This window comes from Mustelus asterias, chromosome 18, assembly GCF_964213995.1.
Source record: "Mustelus asterias chromosome 18, sMusAst1.hap1.1, whole genome shotgun sequence".
Taxonomy (NCBI): Eukaryota; Metazoa; Chordata; class Chondrichthyes; order Carcharhiniformes; family Triakidae; genus Mustelus; species Mustelus asterias.
Genome location: NC_135818.1, coordinates 56,980,604 through 56,996,203, shown reverse-complemented (window position 1 = coordinate 56,996,203; position 15,600 = coordinate 56,980,604). Strand labels below are relative to the sequence as shown.

At 39.2% G+C, this 15,600-nt stretch overlaps 1 protein-coding gene across 10 annotated transcripts in view; it reads right to left on the bottom strand.

Moving 5' to 3' along the window:
• The window catches only part of ppp1r13bb (protein phosphatase 1, regulatory subunit 13Bb), a 102,369-nt gene that overhangs the window by 77,488 nt on the left and 9,281 nt on the right, over positions 1–15,600 (bottom strand). For all 10 annotated transcript variants that reach the window (XM_078234031.1, XM_078234036.1, XM_078234033.1 and 7 more), the window contains exon 2: positions 390–537. In XM_078234031.1, the coding sequence (XP_078090157.1) occupies positions 390–537 (148 nt within the window). The remainder of the gene's footprint in view (positions 1–389; positions 538–15,600) is intronic.

Genomic DNA, 15,600 nt, shown 5'->3' with positions numbered 1-15,600 from the left:
AAAGTTAATTGCACTTCCTACTGGCATCCCAATGGTTCAGGTTCACATTATGGTCCATTTTATTCATATTAGGAGGTTTTGCAGTGGCTCAATGCCAGATTGCCTTTAGTTTTCCTTCACTGGAGGAACGTGGAGTTTGAGACCTGGGTTCTGTTGGAACTTGCTGATCACTCACATGGTGCTAGTGGTAAATTTGTAAACAGAGGAATTGTGAATTGATTACTGACTTTTGTTTATTTGTCCCTTGGGAATTGGAAAAAGAGGGACCTGAAATTAATCAAAGAATGGTGGTGAGCACACAGTGGTTGATGGCCTTTTTGGTCTGCACAGACAGAAGATTATTATACAATGATATATATCTGATAATGGAAAATGAGCGCAACACCTACCATTTCCACGCCACACCTCAGCCAAGTGGCAACCAATTTCACCAGGTTCTTTGCAGAATTCAATAACATCTCGACATGTTGTTTCTGGGGTTATGGGGACTTCTGTTAAACCCTGTTCATTGTTACTCAAGTACACAGTCAGTATCATCTGCAAAAATAAGGACATTTCAGACATTAGATTTATTGCATAATCTTTTCCCTATTTGCCAGTAAACATGGATTTCAAAGTAATACCATAGGTGCATTCAAATTTATCGAGTCAAAATGGCTCAGTAAGTAGTGTATGTGAATTGAAAAGTACAGAAAAAATGAAATCAGTACACGTTTAAACCAATTTTTAAGGTCAAAATTGGACTATGGACATAACTTCCTATCTCCTCTGAAGAGCTTGTACTCACTTTTATTTGGAACTAAGCTACAAAAGTAAAGATGTATTTCTTGTTTAAAAAAATGCCCAGCAACAGAATTTAGCATTTTAATGCAGTAGGAACGCACTTCTCCCTAGCAATATTTTGCAAATGCACAACTTGCAGTACAGCTATCTCAGTAATATATCAGCAAACATTCAATCCCAACTTAATTAAAGTGTGTCCCGAGAATAAATGTCTGAGCCAGATTTAACACAACGTCTACCAAATTTCCTAGCACCTCTGCACAACTATGACAAAACACAAGTGTAGATTGTTCTTTCATACAGTATACAGATTGTTAATCATAGCACTGACTCATGCCTTTTGTTCTCATCATTCAACAAGCAATGTAATTTAATTGTGTATAATGAAACCACAGATGTTATAATGGATTAGAGCAGTGGTTCTCAAAAATCACAAAAGTGTCTGTTGAATCTAAAAGTAAAAATCTCATTTTGAATTAATTTTATCATTCTATTCTGTCTTCTCATTTTAAATAATTTTCACCTATTTATTCTATTAAAAAGATTTAGTGGTTGGTGAGTTTATAATAAATACAAAAGGAGGCTAACTTAAAATGAAAATCGGAATAAATAGACAGCCAAACCCCCCTTTTATGCCTGGTGGCAAGTTGACCCCAATGTCTTTTGTAACTCAAATGAAAAGGGAACAAAAGATAATCACTATTCATTTGTGAATGGTAAAAATGTAATATTTGCAGTCGTGTTACCAGAAACAAATACCACTCCTGTTATTTAGTGTTTTCTCAGAGACATATAAATCATTTCAATTGTTTTCCATGAAGGCGCAAAATTGCTGCATGTTATACAACAACTTTTAAGGCTGCATACTAATGGAGTTAAAACTAAACTATATTCTACCTACTCTATTAAAATGCACTGCACACTTCAAGACTACACAAAATGCTGGATTCATCAGAACAGTGAAACAACAAAAGGGCCACACACTGTTCAAAATTCTGCGTTGCCAAAGTACACAAAAAACAGTTCATGTTTATCTGGTGACATAAAAACATTAACTTGATGTTTGCAGGTGCTTTGAAAGCAAGGTCAAACTAAGCATTCATATCCTGTAATAAACTTTCTGCACAAGTTACATTAGTTCAAAGCATGCCATATTACTTATACTTTACCTTCCCATGGTTGAAATTCTTTTTATTCATATGACGTTTTTGTCCAACTTTTTTACATAGCCAAGAATTCTCTCTTGACTTAATTAAGCTTTGCAGCACCATTGCCACAAAATCCGTCATGTGCTTTGCATTAATGATCACATTTAAAAGAGAAAATAAAATGGAAAGGGAAAACAAAGAACAGAAAAAAAAGTTCCAGTGAACTGGAATGGATATCCAAGGGAAAACAACCTACTGGTATGTCTCTGCACTGGGCTCAAACGATAATCAGCTTCACTGCATTAGCAGACGTCATTGAATCCTTGTGATGCGAGAATCAGCAGGCATACTTACGACTTTAGCACTGATAAGATGGACCAAATAAAACAGGACAGCATTTTCTACTGACAGCAAGGGCATACTGAGTACACTCTAATCTTAAGTACATTTAGGAGAAAACATTCTCCTCAGTGGGATAACAATTCTAGATGGATAATTATTGAGCTGCTAGTGTGCAATCTTGCAGAATACACTTCAGATGCAGAATATTTATTATACCGTTCCAAATCCATAGCATACAATTACATAACTAGACTCCAAACATGTCTCAGTGTGCAGCCCCAATTTCACAGCAAAATGGAACTCATTTCAATGCAGCATTTTAGAAGGTAATTTAGCTTCCATTGTTTAATATCATACAGAATGTTATGCTTGTCAAATGTAAACAATAACAACTTGCATTCATATATGATGTGGAGATGCCAGCATTGGACTGGGGTGGCACAGTAAGAAGTCTCACAACACCAGATTAAAGTCCAAAAGGTTTATTTGATAGCACGAGCTTTCGGAGCCGCGCTCCCTCACCTGATGAAGGAGCCGCGCTCCCAAATAAACCTGCTGGACTTTAACCTGGTGTTGTGAGACTTCTTACTGTGCATTCATATAGCATCTTTTATATAGTAAAAAGTCCCAAGGCGACTCACAGGCTCATTATTAAACAAAATCTGACAGTGCTTTAAAGGAGGAAAGATAGATTGAGAGATGGGAATTCCAGAGTTGAGGGCGTGGCCACATTTGGGGTCATGATTCAAATGGCAAAAGGCCAGAATTTGAGGAATGCAGATGTCTCGAAGAGCTGGAAGGCAAAAGAGGTGGTTACAGAGAGAGAGAGAGGTTCGAGGCCTGGAAGGATTTGAAAACACAAATGAGAATTTCAAAAAGTGGCGTTACTCAAGTGACAGCCAATGTAAGTCAGCAAGCACAGGGGTGAAGGATGAGCAGGACTTGGTTGAGTTAGGTTACAATTACCAGAGTGTCATCTCAAACTTATGAAGGATAGAGTAAGAAAGGATGATCAGAAGCACAAGAAAAGTGACGTCGGCATTTTCTGATTTTGTGAATGATACACCTTCTTTGCAAAGTGTTTAAACATTTATTTTCCTCAATAGGTAGAGATGTTCTGGAGTACTACAGCCAATTGCAAAATGTAGCTAATGACAGGGAACAGAAACAAACTGCTAGTGAAATAAATTCTTCAAAAATAACTCCAACAAAAGTTTTAAATTTAGTCAAGCAAATTTTATAATTATGAGGTTGATAAGATTAAGTAGTTTTGGGCTGTCTCTGAAGAGATAATGAAGGAGGTCATGTGACCTGTCCCGCAGGCAGTCAGACAGCATTCCTGGGTGGTTTGATTGTTAGAGATTAAAGGGGTCCAGATTGTTTCACGAGGAAGATGGTACAAGGTGTTTACACTTGAAGGCAATTGTGTACTAACAATGGATAGACTGAGTTGCCCAAGTTCCAGAAAAATGTTGAGAATGTCAGCTTGTAAACAATTGTGCTTCAAACTGCCCATTTAGTTCCAAGATGAGAGAGAGTTGGGTTTGCAAGGAAATTAATTAGTATCTCTACCTGAATACAAGGCTCATATTATTTATGCAGCCATGGAAATAGGCTTTGAGACAGGAATGATACAGAAGAAGTCACTGTGATAATGAGTTTCAGGCTCTCTCACAATATCACTGAATATCACCGACAGGCTGCCAGAGTGTGGCCGAGTGAGTGAGACAGCGAGAGAGCAAAGCTAGAGGCCAATAGCCTATGTTTCATAGCGCCAGAATGAATGCAGAAACTTGCACTAAGATTGGAAGGACCAAATTTGTGGAGGATTAAAACAAGGCTGGAAGATTTACCTTGTTTTAGCTAGAGGGAGAAGTCTCCAGGAACACATGCACTATGATATACAATTCTAGAGTTAAATGTTTTCAGGCTGGGAAATGAAAAGATCGGAAGTAAACCCTTCGGGGCCAAGAATCATTTGGACTGATTCTGGGAGAATTGAATGTCTACATAAAAGTACAATGCAGCAGTGTACCGCACCCCACCCCCACCAGTAATGTTTTCTCAAGTTTAGTTTGAGAGTTTAAAGTACAAATTGTCCACTAAAATATTGATTAGTCAATAGCCTTTTGGTCTCTTTGTTGCGACAACAATAATAATCTGGTGAACTGGTGCGACGACAATAATCTCTCCCTCAATGTCAACAAAATGAAGGAGATAGTCATTGACTTCAGGAAGTGTAGTGGAGAACATGCCCCTGTCTACATCAATGGGGGCGAAGTACAAATGGTTGAGAGCTTCAAGCACCAACAACCTGGCCTGGTCCCTCCATGCCGATGCTATAGTTAAGAAAGCCCACCACTGCCTCTACTTTCTCAGGAGGTTAAGGAAATTTGGCATGTCTGCTGTGACGCTCACCAACTTTTACAGATGTGCCATAGAAAGCATCCTTTCTGGTTGTATCACAGCTTGGCGTGGCTCCTGCTCTGACCAAGACTGCAAGAAACTACAAAGGGCCGTGGACGAGGTCCAGTCCATCAAACAAACCAGCCTCTCGTACATTGGCTCTGTCTACACTACCCATTGCCTTGGAAAAACAGCCAGCACAATCAAGGACCCCACGCACCCCGGACATGCTCTCTCCCATCTTCTTCCGTCGGGAAAAAGGTACAAAAGTCTGAGGTCATGTACCAACTGACTCAAGAACAGTTTCTTTCCTGCTGGCATCAGAATGGACCTCTCTCATATTAAGCTGATCTTTTCTCTACATCCTAGTTATGCCTGTAACATTACATTCTGCACCCTTTCTTTTTCTACGGTATACTTGGTCTGTAGAGCATGCAAGAAACAATACTTTACACTGTACCCTAATAAATGACAGTAAATCAAAATCACTCTGATCAGTGCAAAATATAAACTTTGCCCCACTCACCGCCGTGGTATTGGGCCTTCCCCACCTCCCAGTCATTGCCAGCATCTCCGTCTCAGCCTCCAGTCATCACTGGCAACTCGTTCTCCCCAAACAGTCTTTGTCGGCAACTCTACCCCCGCCCCAAAAACATCGTTGGCATTGGCCCCCTTCACCCCCCGCCCCCGAACATTGTTCCTTTCCCAAAGAACATTGCAGGCATCCCCCATCGCTCCCACGTCTGCTCCCCCCACCATCAGAAAGTGAGTCCCTACACGTGAGGCACCTCATTGGGCCTGCCCCTGGCACTTCCCCTAGCACAGGTCAATCTGTGCTAGGAAGCAGTGCCAGGGCATTGCAAGGGCACTGCCTGGTCATGTCCTTCTCCCCCAGAGGCTATACTCACCTTTGAGCCCCCAGTGGGAATCCTTCGACAAGTTCACGTCTGGGTGAACCTGTTGGAAACCCTGCTGGCGTCATGTCATGTCGGAGAGGTATGAAAGTTTAGTGGAGGGCAATGATGGTGAGGGTGGTGGTTGATCATATTCAAATTTATTAAAATTAATGTAAATTAGGTTCTCACTCAATGGGCATGAACCAGATTACTTCAGGGGCGAGGTTCAGCTAAAAAGGAAATTGTGATCTCGCTGGCGAGATTTGAGATTTCTAGGTTTCGCCAGATCTTGAGACCCCATTGTCAATACCACAGACAGTGAGTGCAGGCTCAAAATCATCCCTAAATACTTGCTTCTCAATAAGAAGTCTCACAACATCAGGTTAAAGTCCAACAGGTTTATTTGGTAGCACGAGCTTTCGGAGCACTGCTCCTTCATTAGGTGAATGGGCCACCAGCCTTGAAAATTGTAATCAATGAAATTTCCATTCTTATTAATATGAGGGATCAATGCTAAGAAATGGAAATTTCCCACTTTTTGTAGCCATTGTTAAGCATCCACCCTGAAGTCAGTAACAATCCTGCTCAGATGGTGTAAAATGAAGCCCATTTTTAAGAATACCGTAATATAACAGTGCTAGGCGTACTTCTGTATATATAAATGTGTTTACTCTCAGGAATTGCTCTCGTGGGAAGGTGGGGACTATTCCTATAACTAGTGGAGATAATGTATGCAAATCAATGCTGAACACCCAGACAGGCAGATTCCAGTGCACAATAGAAGGAAATATGAATCTCTTATTCAGTTGTAGACTTCAGACACACCCATAAACAAACACATGGAAGTACGTGGCTTCTTGCTGCAGTATTTAATGTGAACAGAGATACAGAGACACTCAGATGTTTTTGTAGAGCGTTTACAAATTTGGTATACACCGATATTCACAGCTCAATCCTATAATCTTCTATTTTAACCCCATCCTATCCAAGGGCATAATTTCAGTTAAATGTGCTTTTTGATTTGTTCACTGGCACATATTTTTCATAGTAGTATTTATATAATAAATGAATTGTGCATAATAAAAGGCACGCATATTGCCTTAATGCAAAGATTACATTAGAAAAGACCAAGAACCTGGTTCACAAATTGTGTGCGCCAAATATACCACTATTAAAAAATCAGACAGATTTTACATATGGTAGGTTTATGAAAGCAATTCACCTCTTCACATTGCAGCTCTGGTCTAAGGTTAATGTATGACTCTTGATGCACCAGAAACCAAAATGAAATGCAAGTTCATAAAGCTGTACATTCCAATTTCATTACAAAAAAAATACAAAAATTAGATTTCACATGAATTCATCCTACTCACAAATACTGCAAAAATTACACAAGATAAATTATTTCACAAGTTTATATAACTTTCTGACTTATCAACCTCTCAACACTTTTGAAATGCCTGCTCTTTTGGGACACAACTACAATTCACAATTAAAGATAGACGAAAGGCAAAGTACAGCATATAATATTGTCACTTCTTGAAGCAAAGTGCAATGAACATTTAAACAATACTGAAGTTCATTTATAACACTCTTGTAGTACAGCTATGTAGAACCATCACTTCAAACCCATAAACTAAGAGCTGTGAACAAAAATCAAGCTGAAAAAAGTTTGCACTTTTGATGAGCAGATGTAGGCGTTCAATGTGAAGATCTCAATGACAGAAATATACTAAGTATAGTGTGGTTGGAGAAAGTTGAGCTTTGTTTGTAAAACCAATTAGGCAAGCTGGTTACATATTTACTGCAAACAACTTATGATTTTGATGTTTTCCTCAGTCTACAAGATTGTTTTACATACTGTACAAGAAATTTGTTACCCTGCACGTCTGACATCTAGTATTAGATGAGGGGAAATTTCCAACTAATAGGAAGACAGAAGCCATTGTCTTTGTTTTCCACTAGTCCCCCCTCAATACTATTTGCAACAGTGATGCAAGTGTACAAAAGGAAGTTTGCTCAATATAGCCTTCAACCTCCTTCTCTCTGGAAGCCTCGCTCCTCAATATTAAAGTCAAGGATCTTGAAGTACACCATTAGTAGAACAAGGTACTGTGGATGTTGGAAGTATAATTTAAAAAAACTTAAATGCTGAAAATACTCAGCAAGTCTGGCAGTATCTGTGGAGAGAGACAGAAAGGGTTAACAAAGTGGGAGAGCCAAGGGTTGTAATAGTTTTTAAGCAAGGTAGTGGGGTGAAAAACAAAACAAATGGGAGAGTCTGTCATAGGGTGGAAGATAGGAGAGATTAAATGACAAGACAAAAAGAGATGTTAATAGAAAAGTAAACATGGAGTTGATCATGAGAAAGCAGAGTCACCAACAATAATTGTTGTTCAATAAACATGGGCCTGGAGTTAGGATCTAGAATTGTTGAACTCAAACAGAGTCCAAAAGGCTGTAAAGTGCTTGGTCTAAAGAAGTGTTGTTTCTCAAACTCCTGGTGAACTGTTACTTATGTGTATAGTACCAGTAGAGAAAGAACAATTAAAATCAATGTCAGCCTCATGATTTTGTCAGTACCTTTGTGTTATTCAACTGTATTTTATGTCTTTGTCCTTGGCAAGAACAGAAAAGTGGCAGGTAATCCAGCTATCACATCTCAAACAACTAATACTAGTACAGGCAGGTCCAGAAAACCCTTGATCTTGTGTCTGAGATAGACAATGCCAAATCAGGAAGTAGCATTTATCATGGGTGAAAGAAGATTACCCAACTTATTAATAAACAAATTAAAATGTAATTCAGAGAGTTAGAGTTATTCCTCCTTGCCATAGCTCACTTGTTTGAAAATAATTCTCTTTCCAGCCCTTGGATTAATGACATCAGCAGAGTGGACCAGCAGGCAAGACAACTTGCTCAGTCACTGACTACTGATTAAAACATACATGTGAGCAGCCAAGTCTAAGTTAAAGATTCATGTGAAGATAGAAAACAACTTAATTCCCTCTAACTCAGCAGTAGTCTGCTTAAAAATTACAGCTATGAATCTGGTAAAACCTAATGGAACATAAATGTTCATTAACTGAGTATAGTCATATTGAACTCAACAAAACTAGAACAATTCATTTTAATCAAAATTACCACTGAGGGTGTAACACGAATGTTGAACTAGGGCACAATTAGCCTGGGGTTCATGGAGATTAACTAATTCTGTAAATTTATTAAACACTAAAATTTCTGTAAGCTTAAAAACTATACCAGACACTGGTTTCGTTTGCTTCCACGAACAATTCTTTTCTTTATATGCAACAAACAGGTAGGACAACAATGGAAGCAAATCTTTGATAGTCAAAATTTATTAAGCATTTAACATCTGCACTTCATAATTTCCGTGTTGCAAAGTACAGCAGCCAGCGTCCACATTCACAAAGGTTACATGGCTTTCTTATATATAACTGAGTTCGTTATGCTTTGACACAAAGTATGATTTAATGCATGAAAGCACAATAGCAATCTGTCTCCTTGCCAAATTATACTAGAAATATTTTCAAGCATTTTTAATGGCGTTCTTCAAAACAAAATCTATAAATGTCAAGATGCTGCATATATTCGGTATATTCTAATGAAATAAATTCAGCCACAGTATATAAAATAATTTCATGTTAGAAGAAATCCATATTTTAATATTCATGAAAAGATCTATGCATACAATATATAAGATTAAAATATTCTGCATTACTGCAATAAGACAATGTTATAACTATGTACATAATGTATATAGTTATCTGAACCATGCACAATTAGCAAAATGAACTGCTTACTACGAGTGCTTAAGCAGTTTTGTTCTGTTTTCCTTACTTCAGAAATACATGATGGGCCACTGGAAGAACAATTCGCTTCTAGCTCTCACTCAGTGCTGAAAAATCTTAAACTATATTGCTAAATTTCACATCATGTGCATGAAGACAGCTGTACATTCCTCAATGCCAGCACTTACATGTGAAAGTTTAACCCTCGACAGAGCCATGTTATGTTGAAGGACATCAATCGCGCAACTAAAACACAGCAACATAATTAACAAGAGACAATTCACTCAACTGAGCAGAGTATCGCCAACAGTATGTTACTGCCTCCAAGTGATGAATTGTTCAAATTGTGAAGAAAATGAACCTTCAATCTTAAACTGTCGTTATGCAAAATTATTTTAAAAAGCTACCAAGAGTTGGATATGCACCAAAGCATCAAAAAATGTTTCCTATACTATATTGATCGCAATAAATGCCACTTTAGACTAAGTAAGAACGTCCTACAAAGCGAGGATCAAAATATTTTCTGTTCAGGTTTGAGAAAAATCTGATCACAGAATTGTTATAGCATACTTGGAGGTCCTTTGACTCATCATGTCTGTACCAGCTTTCCTTTTTGCAATTTACATAGTGCTGTTCCTCCAACTTTTCGTCATAGCCCTGCATATTCTTCCTCTTCAGATATCAATCCAATTCCCTCTTGAATCAAAAACAGAAAATTCTGGAAAATCTCAGACGAGCTGACCACATCTGTGGAGAGAGAATAGAGCCAACGTTTCGAGTTTGGATGACCCTTTGTCAGAGCCCCCTCTTGAATGCCTTGACTGAACCTGCCTCCATCACATTTTCAGGCAGTGCATACAAGATCTGAACCATTTGTTGGGCAAAAAGATTTTTCTTCATTTCGTCATTGCTTCTTTTGCCAATGATCTTAAATGTGTCCCCTCTGGTTCTTGATCCTTCCACAAATGGGAACAGTGTCTCTGAATCTACTCTGTCCATACCCTCATGATTTTGAATACTTCTCTAAAATCTCCTCTCAAACTTCTCTTCTCCAAAGAAAACAGTTCCAACTTCTCCAATCTTTGTAACTGAAGTTCCTCATCCCTGGGACCATTCTCGTGAATCTTTTCTGCATTCCCTCAAATGCCTTCAGATTTTTCCCCAAAGTATGGCACCCAGAACTGGATGCAATAGAACTTTTGTTTGGTCTCAACTGGTTTAAGTAACCATAACTCCCTTGCTTTTGTACTCTCATGTTATTTTTCATTGCCAACATCCTGTGAAACATTGCTGGCTAGGCCAGCATTTATTGCTCACCTTTAATTGTCCTGCAGGTTGTCATGGTGGGCTGTCTTCTTGAACTGCGTGGTATATGGGTACAGTCACAATGCTGCTAAGGTAGATTATCCCTATTACTAAAGCCTAGGATACTGTACGCTTTCATCATCACTCTCTCAATCTGTCCCATCCCTTTCAACAAATTTCATATATACACACCCAAGTCCCTTTGCTCTTGGACACCTCCAGCACCTACTTTAGAATTGTACTAGGGGGCAACAGGAAGGCTGGGGTCATGCTTGTGGACTGAGTGAAAATGTTCCACAAAGCAGTCACCCAGTCTGCGTTTAGTCTCTTTTCATACGCTCTTTGCTTTTTCATCTTAGCTCTCGTGTGTCTTGTAGGGAGCTCTGAATTTGTTTGCCCTAACTTCATGGGAATACACATTGTCTGTGCCTGAACTCACTCTCTCTCCTCCAAAGGCAATCCATTGTTTAGATACCATTTTGCCTGCCAACCTCAATTGATGTGGACCAAATTCATTCTCACCCTATTAAAGTTGACTTTTCCCCACTTAATTCTGACACTGGACTGCTCCTTGCCCTTTTCCATCGTCAGCCTAACCCTTGATCCTTGCCCCCTAGATGTTGTTCTATTGATGCTTGACCTAATTGCTCCACCTCGTTCCCAAAAAACCAGGTCTTTATCGTTGTTGAGTTGAAATGGCAAGCAACAGGAAGGCTGGGGTCATGCTTGCGGACTGAGTGAAAATGTTCCACAAAGCAGTCACCCAGTCTGCGTTTAGTCTCTTTTCATACCCTCTTTGCTTTTTCATCTTAGCTCTCGTGTGTCTTGTAGGGAGCTCTGAATTTGTTTGCCCTAACTTCATGGGACTATAATAAAAAACTGAAAATAAAAACTTCCTGAATACACATCACTCTTACCCCTCTTTGCCCTTTACACCACTACTACCCCAGTCTTTATTCAGATAACTTAAGCATTCCATTATAACGTCTCTATAATTCTTGCAATTTTGTAATCTCCTTGCAAATTTGTTTTCTACATCCTACCCACTAGTCAGTGGCCCGTAGGCTATACTACACCTGGCTTGAGTCAAATAGATTCTGACTGTTCTGGGACATCCTTTCTCTCCAGCACTGTAATGTTATCTTTAGTTAGTACAGCAAGGCCAAACTTAAAATTGTAGTTGTGTTCCTGAAAAGTTCTACTTTAAGTGGAACAACTTAAAGCAAATCACATTCTCCCATGAAAACCTGTAAAAGTTGTAGTTAGTTTCTGTAGGACCTTTTGGCAAACATTAAAATATTATATTCTAAGTTGAAATGCTTTATATTGTTAAATGAAATGACTTTTAAATTAATAAAAATATCTTGCTCTCTGAACCTCCTGGTCACTGCGGACTCTTCCTCTCACCAATCTTCTTGTTCACAGCCTCTTCTATTCCCCAAATTACCCTCTCACTGTCAACCCTTCAACTTACGGCCTCTCCCACTCCCTGACTCACCCCCTCAAATGATCATCTTGCTCCCTGACACCCTCTCCTGAGAGAAGCCAAATAACTGCCGAACACCCTGCCCCCAGCCTGCATTCTTGGTTTCTGTCCCCCTCTTCCTATTTTATTATTTTTCTGCTTTTTCTCTCCAGTCTCCCAGAGCTTGTCCAGCTAGTCAATGCAATTGGTGACAGTGCAGCTATGCTCCTCAACCTCCAACTGCCAGGCTACTCCTCCAATCTTTGATTCTATCTCTGGAGGAGCTGGAGCAACAGATGAGAGACAGACCCGGAGATTGGAGGAGCAGCTCCTCACAGCTTCTGTCTCTCCTGTGCTTGCTGCTCCCCCGGTCACAAATCTACATTATTTTCCTGCTTTCACTGACATTTGCATTTTTAATTGCCCAGCTCTGTTTGGATTACAAAGGAGGGAGAGGTTGGAGCTCATATTTTCAGGGTCAATTTTTCTATGTTTTAATTTTTTTTGATCCCATCTTTGATTTTTCACAGGCTATTTTGGAGACTGTGGGTGAATTTGACCACTGCCCCTGAGTATTTTGAGTCCTGTTGAAAAGTTTCCCAATAGCTAGAAATTAGTTAAATTAACCATTTTACCAAATATACAGATAAGAGCCATGAGGAGAAAGCATTTAAAATTTTATTTTTGCCCTATTGTAGGGGGAAAAGAAAACATCCGGCAGACACACAAAGCATCCACTTTGAGAAAGGAAGTTCATCATGATTTGGCACGCAAATTGTAAACCACTTCAATTAAGTTTTTGACAGCACAATATAGCTCAGGCAAGACAATGCCAGGTTTAGGCAGATTCTAATGGTTGATTGTGTTAAGTTAAAATGTATGCCTAGCATAATATTGTATGCAAAAATTTACAATAATGTATGCAAGTAGACAATCAATGACCTAACAAACAAATAAATTATTAAATCATTGGTGGAGGCCTTAATAACGCCGTATAATATGCAGCATGCTGGAAACTATAAACTCCTTGACAATAATCCATCCAAGCATGGTACTTTCTCAATCTGAACTAATTGACGTGATTTGCATTTACTAACTCTGGCATGGCAGAGCTACTACAATCTAATTGGTCTCAAAACATTGTTTTATGGACAAGAATACACCTGCATTCATTTCAAATGGCAAACTTAATAACTACGACTGACATAATTACAGGATCCCTACAGTGCAGAAGAGGCCATTTGGCCCATTGAGTCTGCACCGACTCTCTGACAGAGCAGCTTACCCAGACACTCTCCACTGCCCTATCTCCGTAACCCCACACATTTCCCATGGTTAACCCATCTAACCTACACATCTTGGGATCTAAGGGGCAATTTATCATGGCCAATCCACCTAACTTGCACAGCTTTGGACTGTGGGAGGAAACCCACACAGACATGGGGAGAATGTAAAAACTCTCAGTCACCCAAGGCTGGAATTGGCCCTGGGTACCCAGAGCTGTGAGGCAGCAGTGCTAACCACTGCACCATCATGTTGCATTTTTAAAAAGCATAAAACAAACGCTGCAACTTGTTCTCCTGTACTTGAAAATCATATTACAAACAGCCAAGTCTTCAAACACGGACTAAACTTTTAAATTCTTATTAATAAATACAGGCTTTTAAAAGTCACATTGTCCTTAAAAACTGTTTTAATTCTCAAAATACTTGCATTTTAGACAGAATTTATCTGAAATTATTTTAGTCTAAACTACAGATGTTTAAATTCTTAATGCCAGAATGCACAATTATCAAGATTCATATTTAATATTAAATACATATTCGCTGTTAACTCTAAAAGGCCCATGTAGGGGTTAACTTGTAAAATGTGTCCAGATATCAAAGAGTATTCCAGTAATGACACTTCTATCTAAACTAACTTTTAAAGGCGAAGGATACAAAAACAGTAACTCCAGTATTTTGGTTTTTCAGATGAACAATGGACTCAGATTCTTAGACCCCTTTTTTAAAAAACTGTAAATCTGGAATAAAAACTCAGCAGGTCTGGCAACGTGTCCAGAGAGAAACAGAGTAAACATATCAAGTCAATATGACTCTTCTTCAGAACAAATGCAATTCAAGTCAAATAGTTCAGACTTCTGAAGAAGAATTTTATTGGGCTTGATACATTGTTGCTCTCCCCACAGATGCTGCCAGGCCTGCTGAGTTTTTTCAGCACTGCTTTTATTTCAGAGCTTCAGCATTTGCAATGCTTTGCTTTTATTTTCCTTTAAATCTGAAGTTCTGCTGACTGTGGTTATTGTTGCAAGAATAAATAATCATTTTTTAAAAAATTCTTTCATGAGATTTGGGTGTCGCTGGGTAGGTGAGCAATTGCTGCCCATCCCTGATTGGCCTGGAATTGCGTGGCTCGCTAGGTCATTTAAAAGTCAATCACATTGTTGTGTGTCTGGAGTGTAGGCCAGATCGAGTAAGGACGGCAGATTTCCTTCCCTAAAGGACATTAGTGAACCAGATGGGTTTTGACAACAATCGGCAACGGTTTCATGGTCACCATTACTGAGACTAGCTTTATAGAGTCCATTGTTTGAATCCATTATCATCAAGGATTTCATAGCTCAGCCTTTGGAAAGCAGTGGTATAATCAGACAAAGTCAGCATGGATTTACAAAGGGGAAATCATGCTTGACAAATCTATTGGAATTCTTTGAAGGTGTTATTAGTAGAATTGATCAAGGAGAGCCGGTGAATGTGGTTAATTTAGACTTTCAGGAGGCTTTTGACAAGATCTCTCATGGCAGACCGTTATATAAAGTTAAAGCTCATGGAATTGCAAGTAGTGTTTTGAGATGGGTAGAAAGCTGGTTAGCAGATAGGAAGCAAAGAGTTGGTATAAATGGGTCTTTTTCCGATTGGCAGGCAGTGACCAGTGGAGTACATCAGGGATCTGTGCTAGGACCCCAACTGTTCACATTATATATTAATGATTTGGAAGAAGGAACTAAATGCATTACCTCCAAATTTGCGGATGATACAAAGGTGGGTGGGAGGATGAGCTGCGAGAAGGATGCAGAGATACTTCACCATGATTTGGACAGGCTGAGCGAATCGGTATATGCAGTATAATGTAGATAAATGTGAGGTTATCCACTTTGGTAGCAATAACAGGAAGACAGATTATTACTTCAATGGGTGTACATTGAGAGAGGTGGTTACTCATTGAGATCTTGGTGCCCTTGTGCATCAGTTGCTGAAAGCAAGCATGCAGGTACAGCAGACAATAAAGAAGGCAAGTGGTATGCTGGCCTTCACAGCGAGAGGATGAGTATAGGAATAGGAATGTTTTACTGCAATTGCACAGGGTATTGGCGAAGTAACACCTGGGGTTTTATGTACAGTTTTGATGTCCTTATTTGAGGAAGGATGTCCTTGCTATAGAGG